This window comes from Cannabis sativa, chromosome 5 (genome assembly GCF_029168945.1).
Source record: "Cannabis sativa cultivar Pink pepper isolate KNU-18-1 chromosome 5, ASM2916894v1, whole genome shotgun sequence".
NCBI lineage: Eukaryota > Viridiplantae > Streptophyta > Magnoliopsida > Rosales > Cannabaceae > Cannabis > Cannabis sativa.
The window spans coordinates 76,033,157-76,059,283 of NC_083605.1; the positions used below are offsets into that span (position 1 = coordinate 76,033,157).

Below are 26,127 nucleotides of genomic sequence, written 5' to 3' on the forward strand. Positions count from 1 at the left end.
TTTAGGGTATAAGGATTTACCATGGGTGACCCTCAAATCCTCCCAAATATTGGTATCCCTTCCATCAGAGATCACTTTACAAGCTCCTTCTCTTAGGAGGTCACTAGCTTTGACCACATTTTTTTAAAACCAAGAATCTGAGTTCTTGTATTTACAATTAAGAAACTCCTTTCTTTAGAGGTACTTGGCTCTCAAAATATTACAGCAAAGAGACTTACTTTCACATAAAAGATTCCACTCCCACTTAGCTAGGAAGGTAAGATTCATCTCCTTAGTTTTACATAAACCAAGACCACCTCTGGACTTAGGAAGACAAATCTTATCCCAAGCTTTCAATTAGATTTCTCGGTTCCCTTTCTTAAATCCCCACCAAAAATCACGAACCAAGCCATCAATCCTTGGAACAAATCTATTAGAGGGCTTGGTGGTTTGCATCACATACATAGGCATGGACAATGCCACAAACTTAATCAGAGTAGCACACCCCACTTTAGAGAGGGTTTTAGCCTTCCAATCCTGCAATTTTGAGGTAAGTTTCTCAACAACAAAGTTAAAATCAACATCCTTCTGTCTAGAGCGAAATAAAAAAAGCCCTAGATATTTAACATTTCCTTCCGACCCTCCAATTCCCAAGGCATCTCGAATCCTTGTTTTACATACATATGGGTATTTCTATTGAAAAATATAAAAGATTTAAGTTTATTAACTTGTTGCCCTGGCCAAGAACAAAACTTTTCAATGCAATCCCAGTAGCCTTTTGCTTCAACCAGAGAGGTTTTACCCACCAAGATTAGGTCATCAGCAAAGAATATGTGGGAGAGAGTGGGGCCGCCCCGACAGAGTTTAATACTCCTTATATTCCCATTGCCCATGGCTCTATCAAAAAGTCTCCGCATAATCTCAACCGCCCAAATAAAAAGGTAAGGTGAAAAAAGATCTCACTGATGTAGACCACAAGTCAGAGTAATGTTCCCAACTTGACCACCATTAAAACACACATTCAAAGACGTAATTGTAATACGTTAGAAAACCCATTTACAGAACACCTCTAACACCCCATAGCGACAGTGAACATGGTCAATAAACTTGACATCATAGTTATAGTGATTCACCTCCTCAATTTTCCAAGCTATCTTTATTTAATAACTTCCTATTCCCTTCATTTTAATTCTTCCCGCAGCAAAATTGCTCACTCTCAATCTCATTTCATCCATGTGCTTTCAGGTCAGTATTAACTAATTTAATTTGACCATTAAGATCTCCATTCTTTTTTTTTTCCGAATGAATAACACTTCAAAAAATACAATATAGAATATGACATGCAACAAGTTAAAGATTGTTCTAAAATAGAGTTAGAGATGAATGAGAATGGGTGTAATTTGTTCAATTCAGTGTTGAAATGATAAGAGCATTGTTTTTAGGTGCCACTAATGTACTTTAGCATTTATTCAAAATAGCTTCACTTTCACATTCACTAAGTATCACAACATTACTATACAATGCAATGTTTCACTAAAACTCCATATTTATTCATGATCCTTAACAATATTACCACCATGGAGCAACAACCTAGGAAGATGTAAAACAATATTAAATTTGACCTTAAAATTCAAAGACAATGACAAGGTTTGGAATTGGATGAGTAAGAAAGAGTTGTATGTACTTCTTTCATATTTTGGATTTTGGGCTGTAACCAGGTACTTAAAGGAAGTGCCAAGAAGATAACCCTTGATCTCATCATTAAAATTTTGCTTGGCATTAACATATACTAATACATTCATTAAATATTATTGGTAACATGAATACCTAATCATAAACAAGAATGTAGGTTTCAATACTTCATTTTTCGGCTACCATCAATCAACCAACATTTGAGTGCCTCAACAAAGAAAAGTAACTGAAACTTTACAGCAACATAATTGAATTCACTGCCTCCCGAGCCGCCACGCGACTAGGAAGTTTATTAAAATAGGGATGGAAAACAATTTTCCAATAATTTTAGATGATTTTTCACCTTAACATAATTCAACCATAGCATCAAAGACATTCAGTTGAAAAAGGTTTCAATTATTCATATAGATTCACACAAATATCACTACATCTTTCTAAGTTATATCTCACAAGTAAAAAACTGAACTTGAAATTGCTTATAATAAACAAACACACCCACACACAAGCTTTCCATATAGAATCACTTTCATTACTTAAAACTGATGAAGTTAACCAATTTCTCTATACCTAAATTTCTCTATATGATAGTGAGTTAGGTTATTAACGATTTGAATAATCAATTGAATATAAGAACTCAATAAGCATAATTCAAATGATATAAAAAACCAATCTTCAAAAACAGTAAACATAAGCATTTAGCAAAATTAAGTAGTCATCAAACAATACCAACTCTCAAAATAAAATCCATTTTTTTAATTAAATTCAAAAAAAAAAACAGAACCTAATCGCCGCCGGCCTTCTGATACACATAGGTCAAACCACACTTGCCGCAGTAATGTCGGTCGAAGTGGTTAGCCATGAAAGTTCCGGCACCGCACTCAGCGTTGGGACACTCCTTCCTCAGTCGCTGCACCTTACCAGAATCATCAACCTTGTAGAACTGGAGAAGAGCGAGCTTAACCTTCTTCTTCTTATGTTTGATCTTCTTTGGCTTGGTATAGGTCTTCTTCTTCCTCTTTTTGGCTCCTCCTCTAAGTCTGAGCACCAAGTGAAGAGTCGACTCCTTTTGGATGTTGTAATCGGCTAGGGTTCGGCCGTCCTCTAGCTGCTTTCCGGCGAAGATGAGACGTTGCTGGTCTGGTGGGATGCCTTCCTTGTCCTGGATCTTAGCCTTGACATTGTCGATGGTGTCAGAAGACTCAACCTCTAGGGTTATAGTCTTCCCTGTTAGGGTTTTCACGAAGATCTGCATTGTTAGGGTTCTGACTCTGATGAAATTGGAATTTGAAGAAAGTGAGATTTTTATAGTGACGAAAATTAGGGCATATATTATCGGGCTGGGCCTTTTTTTAAATTGGGCTCAAAAGTTAATTAAGGGCCCATTAAATAGAAAATTCTTAGTTTCCACTAATGACTGGAAAAATGCCATTTTAATAATTTGTGTGTTTTAAAACAAATCAAAATAGTATTAGAGCATCTCCAATGGAGGTTGCCGAGTCTTACCACAAATGCGATGTGATTTAATTTTAAAGAGTAATTTTATGTGAAGTATTGCTTAATATAGACAATGATCGTGTGACTTTTTTTTCTCATTTTTATTTTTTTTTAGAAAAATGTTATTTTTTCACCTAAAAAGTCATTAATTCAATGTGAGGTGGGACCATAGTAGGCAACTTTTAGAGGTATAAACCATAGAGTATTTTTTTTAAGAGAAGATGACAAATCTTATGTGGATGAGAGAAAAAATAAAAAAAATATATTTTAGAATGATGTGTGTATTTTGGCAACTATAGGTGTTGTCCCTTGTTGGAGATGCTATTATAATATAAACCCTTTTTCTAGTAAAAATAGTTTCAAATTGAAAATTAATTGCTATTTTTTTTTTTTTTTGAGTTTTTTGTGGCTAAACTCTTTCAACTATCATTTCAATTGCATTTAACTCTCTAAACTCAAATTTTGGTGGTAAAACCTTCAAGCTACTGAACTATTAGCAAATTTAAGGTGTCATCTATTTTTCTATTAGCAAATTTAAGTTTTCATCTATTTTTCATAATTAACTGCCAACATGGATTATTTATGTGTACACTCTTGTACATATGCGTCACATTTATATTGGTATATCTAATATTATTATAAAAATTATAAAAAATTATTTCAAAATTTATAATATTTCTATTTTTTAAATCTTTTATTTAATTTTTAAATAAATTTTGAAATAATAATATTAGGTGTACCAATAGAAATGTGCAACGTGTACAAGACGGTACACATAACAATCCATGGTAGTAATTAACCAGATGACACCTTAAATTTACTAACAATTCAGTAGTTGGGAAGGTTATCTACAAAATTTGAACTTGAAATGTTAAGTCCAAGTGAAACGATAATTAAGAATATTTAGCCACTAAAAATTCTTTTTTTTTTTTTTTTTTTTTTTTTTTGCATTACAAATAACCAATAAGTCCCAAGCAATTACAATAAGTTAGAATAAAAAACATTCCAAACTACCTCTAATCTTAATGCAATCCTACCTAAATTATGAGCAAAAACATTCATCATCTTAGTCACAGAGGATAAGGACACACAAGGAAATAATGACAAAGACATCTATTTTCCTAATTTTACAAATAAAACTTTACAATTAGATTCAACAATAGCAATTGGCAATTTAATGGATTTACATCCTATAAGAAGGATCTGTCTCTCCATTTATGCTTTTTCCATAACAAGTTTAAGACTTAAGAGCATCCCAATTAATCTTACCCCTTTTTTTATTATTGATGGCAATAATAATTTCATTCACAATAAATATATTATCAAATATAAGCCTATGAGACAAAAAATACTTTGATTATAAGAAATAATAATATCATGAAGAACTAACTCGAGTCTATCAAAAAAAACCTTAACAACAACTTTATAAATAGTTGAGGAAAGACTAATAGAACAAAAGTTCCTAATCCTAGTCGCATGCTTTTTCTTAAGGACTAAAACAATAATAGTTTCATTAATCAAAGAAATATCAAAATTATTATTTAAAATAGCCAACACAACATTTCAAAAATCATTACCAAAAACAACTAATTCTTATGATAGAAGTGAGCATTGGATCCATCAAAATTCAAAACCAGGGACCTTAATTATCACCCGAGAGTTGGAATAACAAATCAGAAAAGTATTTGATTAAGACTCATCTTGTTTATTTTGTAAGAAATTAGATCAACAACAGTCGATACTTAGATCTTCAGGCCATCCAAACTCTTCCAACAAAGCCAATACTACTCCATTTGACCAACCAAAACCAGTCTGTAATAAAACAAATATATCATCAATATTTATCTTAAAAATGCATATAAATTAAAAAAAAATAAAAAAAATTTTATCGCTGAATTATAATCACTATCTAGTCATGCTTAAATCTTTTTCTCATTGTATTAGATTCATCTAAACTATTATAACTACTAAATCATATTCCTTTCTCAAAAATTTAAAAAGCATGATTTTATAATAGTAATAGTTCGCGATCACCACTTAACAATTAAATAATAATTTAGGATGCATAATTCTACAATAATAATATTTCGAAAGTGTGAAAAATTTAAATATAACATGTTACATAAGTAAAAGATATGATTTAACAAGATAACTAAATCAATAAAGTAGTAATATTAATTAAGGGGAAAAAATTAATTCTAAATATTAAACATCTAATAACACAATTTTTTTTTTTATTATAAGATCAACATGCAAACATAACTATTGAAAATTCTTCAAAAAGAAAAAATCAAACCTGAGGATTGTATTCACCACCACCTCCAAAATCTCCACAAATTTCGACGTTGTATTTCTCATGCATGGTTTTTGTTTTTTTGTAACAAGCATAATTAGTTCTTATCCACCTCATCGCAATATTTTCAGCCATTAATCTTGCTTCTTTGGATCTTGATTTTGCCAAACCTTCAATAATCATATGTTGGATTGGAGCCCACCCATTTGGGAAATCCCTATATTACGAAATCATAATAATGATTGATTTTTATTAAGTCAAATACTATAAAAAAAAAAGTAACATACTGTTATTGGTACATTTCAATATCAAATTTACACATTTTGATTTAATAATTTTATAAAAAATCATCAACTAATTATAAGATGTCACGTCGTTATGGTATTGAACAAGTACTATACAATTTTTACTAACCATTGTTCTCCTGAATCAGTCAAAGATGTTGCTATTCCACAAGAACAAAGAAGACCTGAGCTTTGAAGACTTTTCATAACTTTTTCTACCACAAAATCATCTTCATACACAAAACACACCAAAATAAATTCAAAACAAATGCTCATTGTTCAAGTTTATATTAGGATTAATATCAGTTTGAACTCTCGATTTTAAATAATTACATTAATTTTAAACAAAAAAATAGTACCAATAACTCAGAATATTTCTTCTCACTTTTTCTCGTTTTCTTAGAATAACAAATAAAAATTTCGAATAATTTATATATATAAAAAAAAACATCTTATTTGTAGTTATTTATAACAATAATGATACCACGAAATAAATGCATTAGAACTAAATTAATTCGTGCAAATTAATAAAGTAACCTGAATGAAAAGACTCAATCCATAAGGGAATGAAATTGGAAGCAAATATTTTCTGATTCTGATTCTCAACATTCCAAGTTTGAGTCTCTTGATCCTGCTAAATAACATTTAATTATAATATTAATGGCGAAACTCTCTTAATATTTACAATTGTTACACATATTATTCTAATAAATAAAGTTATTACAATCGTACTCTTTTTTGATTGTCAAGTGTCAATTAAACCTGTTAAGTGTCAATTCAAAAACACGTGACGATAAATTTATTTAGTTTATTTAATACATAGTTTAATAATATATTTTCACGTATTTCTGAGTTGACACTTAATGGCCAAAAAAGAGTACGACAGCAACAAAATCGTAACTTTTATTGTCATTTTTAAGATCATATGTGTAACAATTATAAATGTTAAGAGAATTTCGCGTTAAATATCTCTTAATTATATTAGTTATGTTTAAAAGCTAATAAATCATCATAATAAATAGAATAAACACACTAATTAAACCTCATGAGAAGAGTTTTTGTTGAGCCAATAATCAAACCATTGTCCCATTTCATCATTCCAAAAAACAATTTCCATTGCCTTTTTTCTCATTAGAGAAGCCTTTGTAAACTGTTCAGAGATGCAATCATCTCCTGTAACTTTTGCCAAGAAAGCAATATTCAATTCCATCTGATCATCAAGTTAAACATAAATTAATAAATCTTCTCATCATATTAATTAGGGATATTTGTGACAAAATTCCTTTAATATTTACAATTATTACATATATGGTCCTAAAAAAATAAGCAAAAGTACTTTAATTTATGAATTTTGTTGCAGTCGTATTATTTTTTGGCAGTTATGTCAATTAAGTTTGTTAAATGTCAACTTAGAAACACTTGAAGACATAAGTATTTTACTTATTTAATACGTGGTCCAATAATATATCGCCATATATTTTTAAGCTATACTTGATAGCCGAAAAATAATACGACTGCAACAAAATTATAAAATAAAATACTTTATAAATATTAAAAGAATTTCATCACAAATATCCCAATTAATTATATATATTAGGATCACTTTTGGCCACATACCCCAAGTATGAAAGCATTCAAGTCAACGGGTAGAATTGAAGTTGTAGCAAGTGTAGTAAAATCTGTGTGATCCCTATAACTCCAACAAATTTGATTATCAATTATAACTAAATAGAATTACATTATAAAAAAATCAAAACACCAAAAAATATCAATAGAACAATAACAACAATAAACAATTATTAATATTATATTATGATAAAATTATGTTTAAATAACTATAATCTTTAACACAAATATTACAATTTAGAATAAAATTATTAATTTTACATAAATAAATTTATAAACTATATGCATATATTTTATTAAGATACAATTATTCTTATATAGAGGGTATACAAAATTAAGAAAATATATAACTAATTATAATTTAGAGGTAATTTTTATTTATAATTGATTCAAATTGGAACTTGATTTTTTTTATAGCAAATTAGAGATTATTCTTGAATAAAATATCTTAAATATAGATTCTACTATATTAGTTAGCGTTGTGTGTCATAAACATGACCCCACTCAACTTTTAATAAATTAATTTTTTGTAATTATTTTTTTAATATATTTTCATATTTGGCTCCACAAAATATTTTTTTTCATTTTTTGCCATATTTTTATTTTTGTCTTTGTAAAATTATAATTTTCATTTTTATTTTACATATTTACATATTTATTCTATAAAAATATTTATTTTTATTCTCATATATTTATTTATATCTTCAAAAGATTTATATTTTTCTATTCTATAAGAATATATATATTTTATTAAAAAATTATTTTCCTAGAACAAAGTTCTTTTTTATCCCCTTAACATTCATTGTTGCCTCCGCCACTGAATTGAAAAACTATTAATTGTGGTAATTGCATTACATGGGATGATAAAAAAAAATATGATTTGTATCCCACATAGCTAGAAAGTGAAAGTGTGTTAAAATATTAAATTATTTAAAAATATGATTAATTTTAGCAATTTTTTAAGAAAGTATAAATCTATTTGTTAAAGTTGCTGTGTTATAGTCCAATAAACTAATGTAACCTAATATATTCCGGCTACCAAGATATTCATATTGTGAAGGTGATTATATTTTCATATAAAAATAAATTTTAACGTTAATAAATCATTTAATACCTCATCCATCTTGTACTAAAATCCCATCCAGATTCAGCAGCTGAAGCTACTTCACAATAAAATTGTTGCTTTGCATAAGGGTTAGAGATCATCAAAGCATTTTCTCTGTCCTGAAAAAGATTGTAGTTTATAAATACTAGTTTAATAAAATAATAAAACACATAATCTTATGAATACGTTAATTATTACACACAATAGTTGAAGACTCGGGTCTGGGTTTGTTCCACATAGCATAATATCGACTTAAAGTTTGATCACAAGTTTCATCAACTTGAATTCTCACTCCATGTATACCTTCAACAACAAATTATTGAAAAAAATTTGATAAGATCAAATATATTTTTTAGATAGAAAATTAAAAATCAAATAATTTTAACAATAAAAGTATGTTGTAAGCCAAAATACCAGAATTCCAAAATTTATATTCTTTGATTAGAGAAGGGAGAGATTTTTGAGCCAATTCTAGATCTTTAGTCTTCTTGTATATTTCACAAACCATGGCACTAAGGAGTGGAGGTTGGCTGCAAAAGACAAAATTTAATATTTATATATATTAAAAGAGCGGTAAATATTACTAAAAAGTATCATACATGATATAGTTAAATATTAGGTCCAACATATTTTAATTTAATAATTATTATGAAAAATTGACAATCATTCACGAGAAGATACCTTATGGTAGTTTTGAGCATCACTAATACCTAATAACAATGCTCTTATAAATTACAGACGAAATTCATCTAACTAATCACATTTATTTTAAATGAAAACTCTTATTTTAAACTTGTGTAAAATATTTTTATGTGCTCGTATCATTACTCTCTTTTTTCCGAAGCCTTTCTACGGAGGAGCCCTTGAGACCTTTCTAACTACGAGCACTCAACATAAGCATTGTCTATATCTAAGGCTGACCCTCCATTTAGACTATAAAAAGAGAAGAAAATGTACTAAGAAAGATATGGCTTTTTCTCACATACCTCCTATTTGTGTAATAGGCTCTTGCACCATTGAGTACATATCCATGTTCTTCTATGAGGAAAATGAGGTTATTCACAATTGCTTTTGCTGTTTCATACATTTTACTTGCTAGTAATCCCCTGCCAAGCAACAAAAAATAATTACAATTAAAAAAAAAAAGAATTTATATTAGATATAGAAAATAACGCTCTAATTCTTAGCTATTTAATTATGAAACATCAAACAAAACTAAAAAACTTAAGTGTTGTTTGATTGGAAGGAATGAAAACACATAAATAGTACTGGGAATGAAAATAGAAATATGAATGGAATCAAACTTAAAATACATTAAAAAAAAAAAATCGATAAAAAATTATTAAAAATTTTATCAGTTTACATTGGAATGGTCATTGTATCTATTTTAAAATAAAATAGTCATTCCACCAAAATAATAAATAAGTCTTTCCATTAGAATGACATTTCAATACTTTAAAATGCAACCAAAAACAAAATAAAAATTAGTTTCTTTCTGACCCTCCATTTAAGTGATAAGAATAAACAAATTCAAGATTAAGTACATGTAAAATAATTACTAGAGGGGAAGTATTACTGTCAACCTCCTATTACAATCTCTTAATCAATTTTCGTGCTTGAAAATATACCAGAATTTTTTTTTCATGGCAATATTCGTTAAAATGATACAACATCCCTTGTAAATTTTTTATTTTTTTTAATAGTTTACAGTGTTGAAAATATGTTTGAATTTTTTTTTTTATTTTTTATAAATTTTTTAAAAAATTTTAAATAGTTAACAATAGCGAAAACAAAATTTTTGATATTCTAGTTTACTATTCAAAAAAATTTAAACATATAATTTCGAGTACAAAAATTAATTAAAATGTTGTAATTAATACTCCTAGTTACTAGAATTAGCAAAAGAAAACTTCTATAAATAGAAGAAGTAACACAAAGTCATAAACTCATTTACACTCATCAAAATTACAAAAATACAAATTATGCTTTTTTTTTTTTTTTTTTTTGGAAAAGTACAAATTATGCTTTCTTAATGTACCATAAGAATATTATTTATTTATTTTGAAAATGAATATTATTTATTTTAAAGGACATTTTTCGGCACTTACTTTTTTTAAATAAAAAATCCAAAACTAAACACCTAAAACTCGCAAAACATGACCATTATTCAAAAACAAAAACTTGTTTTTTTATATAAACTTTTAATGCATGGGACCTAACAAATTACACAATTACCAAAAAAAACATCAACTGTTTGTTGGAAAATATAATAAAAATTTCATTAATTCATTCCATTATATTAAGCCGGAAAATTAAATAAAGGGTTATTTTTGGTAAAAATTTTATATTTTAAAATACTATAAAAATAATTAAAAAAAAACTATATAAAAGTAATAAGCAAACAATCACAAAACTATATAAAAGTAAAAAAAAAACAATTAAAAAATCATATAAAAATAATAATAAAACAACATCAAAACAACATAAACAACTAACAAAAATCAACAGTAAAACATAAAAAAAAAAATCATATTTGTCATAATAAAAAAACGTATTTTTATATATTTTTTAAAATAATTATATTAATAAAATTGGACAAAATTACTCATATTCAAAATAGTTAGAGAGAATTTTGAATGAAAGACAAATATATTAATTAGCATTACTTCACAAAAAAACAAAAATCATGAACTAAATTCCATGCACCAAAATAGGAAAAAAAAAAAATTAAAAGTTAAAAGATTTTTATTTAATAAAAAAAAAATAAAGGCTAACCTTATAACCCAATAAGAATCCCAATAATAAACCTCTCTGAATCTTGAGCCAGGAACCATAACCAATTCAGGCAGAGGAAGAAGAGTATGCCGTTCCGGCCGCCGCCACACCTCACCGGAAACTTTCCTACTCAAATTTCGCCAAAGTGAATGAATTTCCAATGCCCATTTTCTCACTTCTTCATTCTTCACCTTAGCCAAAAACCCTTCTGGTTCAGCCACATAATCTTCTGCTTCACAGTACACCAAATCTTCCCCTGCACCCTCAAAATATTCCTCTATATATTCCCTCAAACCCGACCCGGTTTCCACGACCCGATTCAACCCGGCTTCGGCAGCCTTCAAATCGGTCTTTAACGACAAATCAACGTAGAGTTTGGGGTCAAAGTTTGACTTCCCGAATGTTTGGAGTGCTGTTTCTTGAACCCTTTCGAGGAAAGTGACTAAAGGGGTTGTTGGGATTGTTATGGGGTCGGAATCTGAACTGGGTGGGAATGAGAATTTCACGGCGCCGGGGTTTTTCGTCGCCGGTGACGGTAAAGGTTGGGTTTTTGGGGTTTGGGAAATCGTGTGAGGATAAAGATTCGAACTTGACATTGTTTTTTTTTTTTTTTTTGAGAAAATATGGAAGAAGAGAAGAGATTGTTGGGGTTTTGTTTTGGAGATATTTGGATTAATTATATAATTTAGGAAAAATAATAACTGGCTTTATTAATAAAGACTCTAATTAAATAAAGACTTGGAAAAGGTCAAATTTGCAAAAGAAAGTAATTATAAGGCCTTAATAGCAATAATCTCATTATTCTCGCTCATGCATGCAAATACGTACTTTTTTATTATTGCAAAAAAAACTTTTTTTATTAATTTTCTTTTTATAAAGTTAGCTGTTTTTTTTTTCTCTTTTAATTTTTTTGCCACTTCAATTTTTTTTTTTGAAATTAACAGTCATTTACAATAATAGAGAAAATAGAACAAAAAATTTCTCCTAAATATCTTCCATAATAATTAGACAATGAATATTTTTGTAATCAAAATAGGAAAGTCAATATTCCATAATAATCTTTTCTTAACTAAGTCATATGTATTATTAAATTTTATACATTAATTAGATTAATGACACGATCCAAAAGTCACCAAATTGTGTTCACATGATTATTGATTATAGTTAAAAAAAATATGACAAATTTATTAATATGGATAGAATTCGAATAAAAGAAAAAGGTAACCTATGACTATTGGCTATGGCTATGCCTACCATTCATGGAGATTTTTTTATTCTTTTTGTAAGCAATATATTTATGGCTTATTTATACTACAAGTCCCTAAATTATATAGGTTTTAGCAGGTTAGTTCTCAAATTTTACTTTTTGACAAATTAGTCACCAAACTATATAAATTTTGACAAAATGATCCTCAAACTTTATTTTTTAACAAATTAGACCCTAAACTTTTGTTTTCTTGGAAAAATAATGTCATCACTCTTACATAATGGTATTTTATTTATTTAGTTTTGTTATAATTTTAAATATTTTTATATTGATATACGTTATCAAATTAAAAAAATACATTTTTTTTATTTACATGTATTTTTTTTAAATATGGAAAAATAAGAAGAAAAAAAATAAATCAAGGCATTTTCTTTAAACATGCCGAAATAAGATTTTTTTTTATTTACATGTATTTTTTTTAATCAAATCAAGACATATTTTGAACATTGCAAAACTATATATACATGTGAACTAATAATTTATCTTTTTATGAACAACATTCTTACACAAAATATTTCTGTTACCGAATAATTTCTCGATACTTTAAGCAAATATTCCTTCTCGTCCAATAGTTGATGTGCATGCCAAATATACATATGTATATAAGTCAATAAAAATTTTTAAATGCTCTAATTGTTTTCCCTACCATTAGAAGAGGATCATTTCTTAAATATATTAAAGAACTTAATATAAAATCTATTATATATGTAGTAAAATATTATTTTGTAGCCAAAATTATATTATAAAATTTAATTTTAACTTATATACTCAACGACGAACTCATGAAACCTTACCATCATTGATGTAAAGTTATAATGCTACATATTCTTAAAGCAGTAATAAAATGTACTAATAAAATATATTATAAATGCTAAAATATAAAAAGTGAGAGGGCTACAATTTTTTCTAAGCATTATATGGGTCCGTCAGTATTTATGTTTTTTTTTCTTATTAATAATATATATGAATAAAACATATTTTAGTATTAAATATTATATGAATACTTAAAAAATACAATAAATAAGTAAAATATATAAAAATAATTATTTTATCAAAGTATTAAAATTAAAAAAAAAATATGAAATTATTTGAATTTGACACAAGTTGAAGAGAGTGCATATACATTTCTATTAGGGTTAATTTCACAAATGCACAAAAACAACAAAAAAACAACAAAAATATAATTTCACGAAATTTTAAACATTTTTTACGATTTTTTTATTTTTATTTACATAAAATACGATCTTTTTATGTTGAAATTTTGTTCATTTGTTGTTAATTTTTTATTATATGTATGTTATTTTTTGTTGTTTTTTTGTTGTTATTTTGATGTTATTTTCATGTTACTTTTATGTTGTTTTCTTGTTGATTTTATGTTGTTTTCGTGTTATTTTTTGGAAAAACCGTAAAAATGTAAAAAAAATTCTTTAAAAGTAAAAATGTAAATATTTTACAAAAAATAATACCTTATGTAATTATTACTTTCTATTATTTGTTACACCAAATACTATTAAAAAAAATATTATTTGTTACAATATTATTTTGATAAATTAGGCAATGTGTAAATAATAATAATATAATAATAATCCTAACTAAGCAATTGGGCAATCAATGCTTAGATCTTCAGGCCAACCAAACTCTTCCAACAATGCCAACACTACTCCATTTGACCACCCAAAACCAGTCTGCATTCATAAAAAATAAAAAAAGTCAATATAACAACAAATTAAATAAATCATTAGTAATTTGATTAAATCATAATCTAATTAAACAATTAATTAAAGATAAAATTATGTTAAGAGTACCTGAGGCACATATTCACCACCACCTCCAAAAAATCCACATTTCTCCACATTGTATTTTTCATGCATTGTTTTTGTCTTCTTGAAAGTTACATAATTTGTTCTAAGCCAACTCACTGCAATTTCTCTTCCCATTGATCTTGCTTCTTTCAATCCAGATCTTGTTAAACCTTCAATAATCATATGTTGGATTGGAGCCCAACCATTTGGAAAATCCCTGTTTTTTTTGTCACAAGAATTTCCAACGAAGACCGAGAAAGTTGCATTTGTTAGAAATTCATATCAATTTTAATTCATCGATTTGGTTTTGATAAGAATTGTTACTAGGGTTGTTTAGTGATTGGAAGAAATCGAGAAATAACTTCTCACGTGCAAAATTATTGAAGAGTCTCTTTAAGATCGAAAAATATTAATGAACTCAATTACTACCTATTTTAGCTTCTAAAACCCTATTTATTAGTTTAAACCGAGTTAACAATTTTGATAATATATTCAATTCCATTCCTTCTTGGTTAAATTCCTATAACTCCAATAAACAAAATACACATATATTTATATATATAACCAATATAGGAAATAGCATAGTACGAACCATTGTTGTCCTGAATTTGTAAGAGATGTAGCAATACCAGCAGAATGAACAAGACCTGATTTTTGAAGACTTCTCATGACTTTATCAACCACTACACCATCTTCATGTAAATAAATGAAAAAAATTCAGTATAAAATCAACTAATTTGAGTGTCTCTTGTGTTCAGTTGTTAACTAATCTATTAAGGAAAAATTTCAACTTTATGTAGCAAATTGCAATCATTACATAGGTTCGGTACTGAACATAGACGGGCTAGGCCTGTGTCTAGACACGCCAAAAAAAAAAATTTCCTCTTAAAACTACATATTTCTTTAAAAATACCATATTTCTTTCTACATAAAGGCTTAAATTTTTTTTTCTTATGACCCACTAAAATTCAAAGTCGGCCCAAATCATGTTTTTCAACGAAGAATTGCTAGTAAGATTTTAATCTATGAGTTCTTCCTTTTCTACTAATAAATTTTCCCTATGTTCAACCCACAAGTCCCCAAAAAAAAAAAACATCTTTTAAAAATATACATTTTTTTTTACTAATTTTGAAAATACTACATTTCTTTCTAAATAAGAGCCTATTTTTTTTTTTCTATGGCCCACTAAAATTCAAGACCGGCCTAGATCATGTTTTTCAATAAATAATTGCTAGTAAGATTTTAATCTATGAGTTCTTCTTTTTCTACTAATAAAAAAAGAAGAAAATGTACTAAGAAAGATATGGCTTTTTCTCACATACCTCCTATTTGTGTAATAGGCTCTTGCACCATTGAGTACATATCCATGTTCTTCTATGAGGAAAATGAGGTTATTCACAATTGCTTTTGCTGTTTCATACATTTTACTTGCTAGTAATCCCCTGCCAAGCAACAAAAAATAATTACAATTAAAAAAAAAAAGAATTTATATTAGATATAGAAAATAACGCTCTAATTCTTAGCTATTTAATTATGAAACATCAAACAAAACTAAGAAACTTAAGTGTTGTTTGATTGGAAGGAATGAAAACATATAAATAGTACTGGGAATGAAAATAGAAATATAAATGGAATCAAACTTAAAATACATAAAAAAAAAAAATCGATAAAAAATTATTAAAAATTTTATCATTTTACATTGGAATGGTCATGGTATCTATTTCAAAATGAAATGGTCATTCCATCAAAATAATAAATAAGTCTTTCCATTAGAATGACATTTCAATACTTTAAAATACAACCAAAAACAAAATAAAAATTAGTTTCTTTCTGACCCTCCATTTAAGTGATAAGAATAAACAAATTCAAGATTAAGTACATGTAAAATAATTACTAGAGGGGAAGTATTACTGTCAACCTCCTTTTACAATCTCTTAATCAATTTTCGTGCTTGAAAATATACCAGAATTTTTTTTTTCATGGCTATATTCGTTAAAATGATACAACATCCCCGGTAAATTTTTGATATTTTTTTGAATAGTTTACAGTGTTGAAAATATGTTTGAATATTTTTTTTTTTATTTTTTATAAATTTTTTAAAAAATTTAAATAGTTAACAATAGCGAAAACAAAATTCTTGATATTCTAGTTTACCATGCGTATTCAAAAAAATTTAAACATATAATTTCGAGTACAAAAATTAATTAAAATGTTGTAATTAATACTCCTAGTTACTAGAATTAGCAAAAGAAAACTTCTATAAATAGAAGAAGTAACACAAAGTCATGAACTCATTTACACTCATCAAAATTACAAAAATACAAATTATGCTTCTTTTTTTTTTTTGGAAAAGTACAAATTATGCTTTCTTAATGTACGATAAGAATATTATTTATTTATTTTGAGAATGAATATTATTTATTTTAAAGGACATTTTTCGGCACTTACTTTTTTTAAATAAAAAATCCAAAACTAAACACCTAAAACTCGCAAAACATGACCATTATTCAAAAACAAAAACTTGTTTTTTTATATAAACTTTTAATGCATGGGACCTAACAAATTACACAATTACCAAAAAAAACATCAACTGTTTGTTGGAAAATATAATAAAAATTTCATTAATTCATTCCATTATATTAAGCCGGAAAATTAAATAAAAGGTTATTTTTGGTAAAAATTTTATATTTTAAAATACTATAAAAATAATTAAAAAAACTATATAAAAATATTAAGGAAACAATCACAAAACTATATAAAAGTAAAAAAAAAAAATAAAAAATTATATAAAAATAATAATAAAACAACATAAACAACTAACAAAAATCAACAGTAAAACATAAAAAAAATCATATTTGTCATAATAAAAAAACGTATTTTTATATATTTTTTTAAATAATTATATTAATAAAATTGGACAAAATTACTCATATTCAAAATAGTTAGAAAGAATTTTGAATGAAACACAAATATATTAATTAGCATTACTTCACAAAAAAAAACAAAAATCATGAACTAAATTTCATGCACCAAAATAGGAAAAAACAAAAAAAAATTAAAAGTTAAAATATTTTTATTTGATTGAAAATAAAAATAAAGACTAACCTTATAACCCAATAAGAATCCCAATAATAAACCTCTCTGAATCTTGAGCCAGGAACCATAACCAATTCCGGCAGAGGAAGAAGAGTATGCCGTTCCGGCCGCCGCCACACCTCACCGGAAACTTTCCTACTCAAATTTCCCCAAAGTGAATGAATTTCCAATGCCCATTTTCTCACTTCTTCATTCTTCACCTTAGGTAAAAACCCTTCTGGCTCAGCCACATAATCTTCTGCTTCACAGTACACCAAATCTTCCCCTGCACCCTCAAAATATTCCTCTATATATTCCCTCAAACCCGACCCGGTTTCCACGACCCGATTCAACCCGGCTTCGGCAACCTTCAAATCGGTCTTTAACGACAAATCAACGTAGAGTTTGGGGTCAAAGTTTGACTTCCCAAATGTTTGGAGTGCTGTTTCTTGAACCCTTTCGAGGAAAGTGACTAAAGGGGTTGTTGGGATTGTTATGGGGTCCGAATCTGAACTGGGTGGGAATGAGAATTTCACGGCGACGGGGTTTTTCGTCGCCGGTGACGGTAAAGGTTGGGTTTTTGGGGTTTGGGAAATCGTGTGAGGATAAAGATTCGAACTTGACATTGTTTTTTTTTTTTTTTTTTTTTTTTGAGAAAATATGGAAGAAGAGAAGAGATTGTTGGGGTTTTGTTTTGGAGATATTTGGATTAATTATATAATTTAGGAAAAATAATAACTGGCTTTATTAATAAAGACTCTAATTAAATAAAGACTTGGAAAAGGTCAAATTTGCAAAAGAAAGTAATTATAAGGCCTTAATAGCAATAATCTCATTATTCTCGCTCATGCATGCAAATACGTACTTTTTTATTATTGCAAAAAAAACTTTTTTTATTAATTTTCTTTTTATAAAGTTAGCTGTTTTTTTTTTCTCTTTTAATTTTTTTGCCACTTCAATTTTTTTTTGAAATTTTTTTATATTATTATAAATTAACAGTAATTTACAATAATAGAGAAAATAGAATAAAAAATTTCTATCTTCCATAATAATTAGACAATGAATATTTTTTGTAATCAAAATAGGAAAGTCAATATTCCATAATAATCTTTTCTTAACTAAGTCATATGTATTATTAAATTTTATACATTAATTAGATTAATGACACGATCCAAAAGTCACCAAATTGTGTTCACATGATTATTGATTATAGTTAAAAATAATATGACAAATTTATTAATATTGATAGAATTCGAATAAAAGAAAAAGGTAACCTATGACTATTGACTATGGCTATACCTACCATTCATGGTGATTTTTTTTTTCTTTTTGTAAGCAATACATTTATGGCTTATTTATACTACAAGTCCCTAAGTTATATAGGTTTTAGCAGGTTGGTTCTCAAATTTTACTTTTTGACAAATTAATCACCAAACTATATAAATTTTGGCAAAATGATGCTCAAACTTTATTTTTTAACAAATTAGACCCTAAACTTTTGTTTTCTTGGAAAACTAATGTCATCACTCTTAAATTATGGTATTTTATTTATTTAGTTTTGTTATAATTTTAAATATTTTTATATTGATATACGTGATCAAATTAAAAAAATATATTTTTTTTTATTTATATGTATTTTTTTTAAATATGCCAAAATAAGAAGAAAAAAATAAATCAAGGCATTTTCTTTAAACATGCCGAAATAAGATTTTTTTTTATTTATATGTACAATAAATAAATAAAATATATAAAAATAATTATTTTATCAAAGTATTAATTTTTTTTTTTAAAAAAAAATATGAAATTATTTGAATTTGACACAAGTTGAAGAGAGTGCAAATACATTTCTATTAGGGTTAATTTCACAAATGCACAAAAACAACAAAAATACGGTTTCACAGAATTTTAAACATTTTTACGATTTTTTTGATTTTATTTACATAAAATACGATCTTTTTATGTTAAAATTTTGTTCATTTGTTGTTAATTTTTTGTTATATGTATGTTATTTTTTGTTGTTATTTTCATGTTACTTTTATGTTGTTTTCTTGTTGATTTTATGTTGTTTTCGTGTTATTTTTTGAAAACCGTAAAAATGTAAAAAAAATATTCTTTGAAAGTAAAAATATAAATATTTTACAAAAAATGGTGTCTTATATAATTATTCCTTTCTATTATTTGTTACACCATATACTATTAAAAAAATATTATTTGTTACAATATTATTTTGATAAATTAGGCAATGTGTAAATAATAATAATATAATAATAATCCTAACTAAGCAATTGGGCAATCAATGCTTAGATCTTCAGGCCAACCAAACTCTTCCAACAATGCCAACACTACTCCATTTGACCACCCAAAACCAGTCTGCATTCATAAAAAATAAAAAAAGTCAATATAACAACAAATTAAATAAATCATTAGTAATTTGATTAAATCATAATCTAATTAAACAATTAATTAAAGATAAAATTAAGTTAAGAGTACCTGAGGCACATATTCACCACCACCTCCAAAAAATCCACATTTCTCCACATTGTATTTTTCATGCATTGTTTTTGTCTTCTTGAAAGTTACATAATTTGTTCTAAGCCAACTCACTGCAATTTCTCTTCCCATTGATCTTGCTTCTTTCAATCCAGATCTTGTTAAACCTTCAATAATCATATGTTGGATTGGAGCCCAACCATTTGGAAAATCCCTGTTTTTTTTGTCACAAGAATTTCCAACGAAGACCGAGAAAGTTGCATTTGTTAGAAATTCATATCAATTTTAATTCATCGATTTGGTTTTGATAAGAATTGTTACTAGGGTTGTTTAGTGATTGGAAGAAATCGAGAAATAACCTCTCACGTGCAAAATTATTGAAGAGTCTCTTTAAGATCGAAAAATATTAATGAACTCAATTACTACCTATTTTAGCTTCTAAAACCCTATTTATTAGTTTAAACCGAGTTAACAATTTTGATAATATATTCAATTCCATTCCTTCTTGGTTAAATTCCTATAACTCCAATAAACAAAATACACATATATTTATATATATAACCAATATAGGAAATAGCATAGTACGAACCATTGTTGTCCTGAATTTGTAAGAGATGTAGCAATACCAGCAGAATGAACAAGACCTGATTTTTGAAGACTTCTCATGACTTTATCAACCACTACACCATCTTCATGTAAATAAATGAAAAAAATTCAGTATAAAATCAACTAATTTGAGTGTCTCTTGTGTTAAGTTGTTAACTAATCTTTTAAGGAAAAATTTCAACTTTATGTAGCAAATTGCAATCATTACATAGGTCCGGTCCTGAGCATAGACAGACTAGGCCTGTGTCTAGAGACGCCAAAAAAAAAATTCCTCTTAAAACTACACATTTCCTTACTAATTTTAAAAATACCATATTTCTTTCTACATAAAGGCTTAAATTTTTTTTCCTATGACCCACTAAAATTCAAAGTCGGCCCAAATCATGTTTTTCAATGAAGAATTGCTATTAAGATTTTAATCTATGAGTTCTTCCTTTTCTACTAATAAATTTTCCCTATGTTCAACCCACGAGTCCCAAAAAAAAAAAATCTTTTAAAAATATATATATTTTTTTTTACTAATTTTGAAAATACTACATTTCTTTCTAAATAAGAGCCTATTTTTTTTTCTATGGCCCACTAAAATTCAAGGGGAAATTTGATTTTCTATGCTTAGAAAATCAAAAAATTTGATTTATAAACTAATAATTAAAACCCTAAAAAAACTATACCTTTTTTTTCAAAACCCCAAAAATACCCCCAAACTAAAACTATCTCTCTTTCTCTCTCTATCTAGCCGGTCCCAATAATCCCACACCCCAGGTCCGATGGTCGGACCATGGGGTCCGATGGGGTCCGACCAATCGGACCCATCGGACCCCAAGGTCCGACCATCGCACCTCTCTCTTCCCCTCTCTCTCAAATCGCAGAAAAAAAAAAAAAAAAAAAAATTAAAGTCGGTCGGACCTTCTGTCCGATGGGTCCGACCATCGGACCCATCGGACCCGAAGGTCCGACCATCTGACCCTTTCTTCCTCTCTCTCCAAAATCGCGAGAAAAAAAAAAAAAAAAAAAAATTCAAAGGTCGATGGTCGGACCTTGGGGGTCCGATGGGTCCGACCATCGGACCCCCAAGGTCCGACCATCGGACCTTTGTCTTCTTCCCTCTCTCAAATCGCAGGAAAAAAAAAAAAAGTTTCAAAAACTGGGGTTGCTCTTTCGGGTTGGGGTTGGGGTCGGAGGGGTTGGGGTCGTGGTCGACGGGGGTGAGGGTGGTGATCGGCGTTGGGGTTGACGTGGGTGGGTGAGGGTGGTTCGGGTGAGGGTGGGCGGTTGGGGTGAGATAGAGGGAGAGAGAGATGATGCAGAGAGAGAGAATATTGTGAGGGGGGTATTTTTGGGGTTTTGAAAAAAAAGGAATAGTTTTTTTAGGGTTTTAATTATTAGTTTATAAATCAAATTTTTTGATTTTCTAAGCATAGAAAATCAAATTTCCCAATTCAAGACCGGCCTAGATCATGTTTTTCAATAAATAATTGCTAGTAAGATTTTAATCTATGAGTTCTTCTTTTTCTACTAATAATTTTCAAGAAATTATATTGTATACCCACTTTTTATTTTCTATTTTAATTTTTATCTTTTTTTTATTACTCTTTAATTTATACTCAATGTTATAGGTAAGGTCTGTATCTCTAATATGTGCATTAGAGACTCTAATTTTAATTAGCTACGTGAGGTTATATTTATCATTTAAAATTATTTTAAAGTTATATTTAATTAATATATAATAAATAAGGTAGTTCTCAACTTATCCCGATAATTTTTTCTTATGTTCACACTCTTCTACCACAACTTTGAGTTTGAAAAATCAGCTCAAATAACATAAGTCAGATGAGGAACAAACCTGAGTGAAATGATTCAATCCATAAAGGAATGAAATTTGAAGCAAACACTTTCTGATTCTGGTTCCTAGCTTCCCATGTTTCATTTATCTAAGTGTCAAAAGAGAAATTTAAGTAAAACCGAAAGTTACCAAGCCTTAACCCCATGATAGATTGAAGTAAAATAATACCATGCAATTGCTATTATTGCTGAGCCAGTAATCATGCCATTGCCCTGTCTTTTCGTTCCAAAACACAGATTCTATTGCCTTCTTTCTAACTCGAGAAGCTTTCGAGAATCGCTTAGAGATTGTGTAATCTCCTGTAACATTTGCCAAGAAGGAAATATCGAGTTCCATCTAAATCGAAAAGTAAAACACATCTTTGTCACATGCTAATCGAAAAAAGGAAAAAAAACAAAAAGAAAAGTGATCTTCGAGGATTCTTCCTCGAAGATAAGAAATAATACCCCGAGTATGAATGCATTTAAATCAACTGGTAAGATTGATGTTGTAGCCAATGTTGTAAAATCGACATGGTGCCTGTATAGGAATCTTGTCAACTCATTCTATAAACAATCACATAATTAAGATTAGTTTTCACCTCATCCATCTCGTACTAAAATCCCATCCAGACTCAGCAGTTGATGCGACCTCGCGGTAAAACTTTTGTTTCTTAGTAAGAGATGAGATATTTGAAGCAAGTTCTTTGTCCTAATTAAGAAGCAAAATATAATTGATAACTAAATTGTTATGATTATCAGCTAAAAATAGTAATGTGAAATGAAATGACTTACAAGGGTGGAAGATTCAGGCCTGGGCTTATTCCACATTGCATAATATCGAGTTAAAGTATGATTATGAGCTTGATCACCATCATTAATGGACACTTTATGTATTCCTAAAACAACAAAACATAGGACTTAATAGAGTTAATACCCAACTGAAACTGAATACACATATATTATGTATATATTAGAATAAATTGGTATTTCGATCCTGAACTTTGTCACTAATAAGATTGTGCCCTCCAAAATATTAGCTGCGTTAAAAATTCCTTTTCAATCATATTTTGCTTCCCGAACTTTTACCACTGCCAAATCTATTTGTTTTAATAAAAAGGGTAGTGAAGATTCAGGAGACAAAATATGTTGTTGTAAAGGATAAAATTACTAACTATTTAACGAAAGTCCTATATTATAATAGTTCAGAGGGAATATTTACCATCAATAATAGTTTGGTACATGATCTTTTCAGGTATAAAATACATATTTATTTATTATATTATATATATATATAGTACCTGAAGTCCAGAACTTATGTTCTTTGATTAGTGCAGGGAGAGAGTTTTTAGCAAATTCTAAATCTCCAGTCCTCTTGTATATTTCAGTAACCATTGCACTAAGGAGAGGAGGCTGACTACATTGAACAAAAATTCAAACTTTTTCAGACCCCAAAAGAAAAAAATATGTATTACTCATAAAAATAAAGGATTATTTAAGTGTATATATATATATATATACCTTCTATTAATGTAATATGTTCTGGCACCATTAAGAACATGACCATATTGTTGAAGAAGTGAAATGAGATTATTCACAATTGCTTTTGCTGTATCATACATTTTACTTGCTACTAATCCCCTGTGTATAACAAAAAATTGTTTAATTATATATAATTCTTCTTATTCCAAATTATAAATTGATTCCTCATATCCAATTTTGAAAAAAAAAATGATTAATGTTAAACACTATGAGATGTTGTAGAGAGAAAGAGTCCTAAAGCAATAATTTTTTTTCTTTTTCATGAAACAGTGAAACCTATATTAAGAGTAGGTTCTCTTCTACATAAATAGTTAAAAAAGATCCCATTTTTAATCTATTATGAGCTTGTTTAAGTGCTTCCAACAAATGTAAAAGAGCCATGCTTTCATAATATTTACTCCATAAAGAAAAAAAAAAAGTAATCTTTTTACACACAAATACTAGAAATAGAAAGTCACTATTTTTAGTGTTATTTGTTAAAAAGAAATATGAAAGTGTGAACTTTTCCAAAATAACTAATAAGAATCCTAATAATTAACTAACTTAACAAAGAAGAAAGTAAACTTTTTTACACACCAATCCAAGAAAAGTCACAATTTTTAGTGTCATTTATATCAAAGTGTGAATTTTCATGAAATAAAAAAGAATGAAACTAACCTGATTACCCAATAAGAATCCCAATAATAGACCTCTCTAAACCTTGACCCAGGAATGATTACAGGTTTAGGAAGAGGAATCAAAGTATGCAACTGAGGCTGTTTCCTCACCTCATCAGAAACTTCTCTACTCAAATTCTTCCAAAGGGAATGAATTTTCAATGCCCAACTCCTAACTTCTCCATTCTTCACCTTTGGAAGAAACCCCTTTGGCTCAGACACAAAATCCTCTGGTTTACTACCCACCAAATCCTCCCCTGCACCCTCAAAATAACTCTCTATATACTCACTCAAATCCTTAACAGAAACTGACCCATTTGAGTATTTCACAAGCTTATCAAAACCCTTTTGGGAATAAGACAATTTGTACTTTAGGGATAAATCCACATAGAGCTTTGGGTCAAATTTGGGGTTTTTGAAAGTGAGGAATGCTGTTTCTTGGAGGGTTTGAAGAAAGTTGAGTAAAGGGGTTGTGGGGTTTACATGTCCGGAATTGGAAATGCATATTGGTGATGATGATTGTGAGAGAGCCAAGATGAGAGTTGGTAGTAGTAAATAAATGAAAAGGAATGGGAATGGAATGGTGATTTCCATTGTTGGAAAGGAAAGGGATTAGGAAGAGGAATGAAGGGTTGAGGGGACATAAAAGAATAGAAAAGAACATGAATGAATGAATGAATGGTGACAAAATGCAAAGCCGGCCATGTTGATGGGAATCAAATGGTTTTTGACATTTTTTTTATGGTATTTGGACATTTTTGCCGGTCACCATGCAAAGTCATGATTAAGTAAAACTTAGACAAGTGTTGTGTTGGTACTTTGTATTTCTCATTTGAGTATTGTGTGTCGTGTGCATTTTCATTTAATAAATATTATGAGAATTTTGTTATTTATTGAAATTTGTAGTTTGAAGAAGTTTTTAGTTCAATTGTAAATATTTATAAAATTTTAAATAATTTATAATGAAAAAAATATTTATTTATCACGTGTATAAGAAAAAATAAGTATGCATGTAACAAAATATTTAAATTTTAATTTCCATATTATAAATTATTTGATTTTTTTAAAATAATTTACAAGTGATTTTAAATAACTACAATCGTGAAAATAAATTAATTAAAATACACTTAAAGTCAAATATATGTGATTGAGTTATTCTCATTGAAATGAGTTTTTAGAATTTTTGTAATAATTTAAATAATTTATTTGCTACTTTACTTTGTTAGAGAATAACATAATAAATAAGCTTTTTTGTTTTGTGGTACTTTTATTTTAATTACAATTTTATAAATTATGTAATTTTAATAATGACAATCAACTAAAATAATAACCTACAATTTAATTAGAACATTTCTTTATTTGGAAACACGATAAGAATTAAAATTAAAAAAATTACTTAACTAAAATAAAATCAGATGGAAAAGATTACAACGTCATAATTAATCTTAAGAATACCTATATTTTATTACATCTACCGTTCAGAAGATACAATAGTAGAAACTGTTACAGCATGTTCATTCAACCTCGCATTCAACTATTGTGTAAGGTACGTAACTGCACTACTGACAACCTCTTCAGTCGCAGCGAACTTGTTATTACCAACCATTAACAATGGTTTTA

General features: G+C 28.0%; 4 protein-coding genes across 5 annotated transcripts; all 4 read right to left on the reverse strand.

Annotated features, from left to right (window-relative positions):
• Positions 1-2,309: 2,309 nt before the first annotated feature.
• Positions 2,310-3,159, reverse strand: LOC115716647 (ubiquitin-ribosomal protein eS31 fusion protein). The gene has a single exon (XM_030645494.2). It carries the CDS (start codon positions 2,921-2,923, stop codon positions 2,453-2,455), a length of 471 nt encoding a protein of 156 aa, XP_030501354.1. The 5' UTR covers positions 2,924-3,159; the 3' UTR covers positions 2,310-2,452.
• A 1,500-nt stretch (positions 3,160-4,659) lies between these two features.
• LOC115715618 (probable trehalase) lies at positions 4,660-12,099 on the reverse strand. Of its 2 annotated transcripts, none has more exons than XM_030644271.2 (11): positions 11,249-12,099; positions 9,460-9,579; positions 8,888-9,003; positions 8,676-8,776; positions 8,483-8,592; positions 7,360-7,432; positions 6,785-6,952; positions 6,280-6,376; positions 5,873-5,972; positions 5,462-5,675; positions 4,660-4,977 (listed from the first exon to the last, which is right to left on the reverse strand). In XM_030644271.2, exons 1-11 carry the CDS (start codon positions 11,842-11,844, stop codon positions 4,891-4,893), a joined length of 1,782 nt encoding a protein of 593 aa, XP_030500131.2. In that variant the 5' UTR covers positions 11,845-12,099; the 3' UTR covers positions 4,660-4,890. The 2 variants fall into 2 exon arrangements, with proteins under 2 accessions (XP_030500131.2, XP_030500132.2); XM_030644272.2 differs by having other exon boundaries at positions 6,280-6,373; positions 11,249-12,098.
• A 1,891-nt stretch (positions 12,100-13,990) lies between these two features.
• Positions 13,991-18,425, reverse strand: LOC133038524 (probable trehalase). The gene is made up of 5 exons (XM_061116692.1): positions 17,423-18,425; positions 15,611-15,759; positions 14,910-15,009; positions 14,321-14,534; positions 13,991-14,200 (listed from the first exon to the last, which is right to left on the reverse strand). Exons 1-5 carry the CDS (start codon positions 18,016-18,018, stop codon positions 14,108-14,110), a joined length of 1,152 nt encoding a protein of 383 aa, XP_060972675.1. The 5' UTR covers positions 18,019-18,425; the 3' UTR covers positions 13,991-14,107.
• Positions 18,426-19,492: 1,067 nt separating this feature from the next.
• On the reverse strand, positions 19,493-25,344 carry LOC115715704 (trehalase). The gene is made up of 11 exons (XM_030644366.2): positions 24,509-25,344; positions 23,831-23,950; positions 23,611-23,726; positions 23,105-23,208; positions 22,912-23,021; positions 22,778-22,850; positions 22,500-22,667; positions 22,332-22,419; positions 20,472-20,571; positions 19,883-20,096; positions 19,493-19,762 (listed from the first exon to the last, which is right to left on the reverse strand). Exons 1-11 carry the CDS (start codon positions 25,099-25,101, stop codon positions 19,670-19,672), a joined length of 1,779 nt encoding a protein of 592 aa, XP_030500226.2. The 5' UTR covers positions 25,102-25,344; the 3' UTR covers positions 19,493-19,669.
• Between the last annotated feature and the right edge of the window lie 783 nt (positions 25,345-26,127).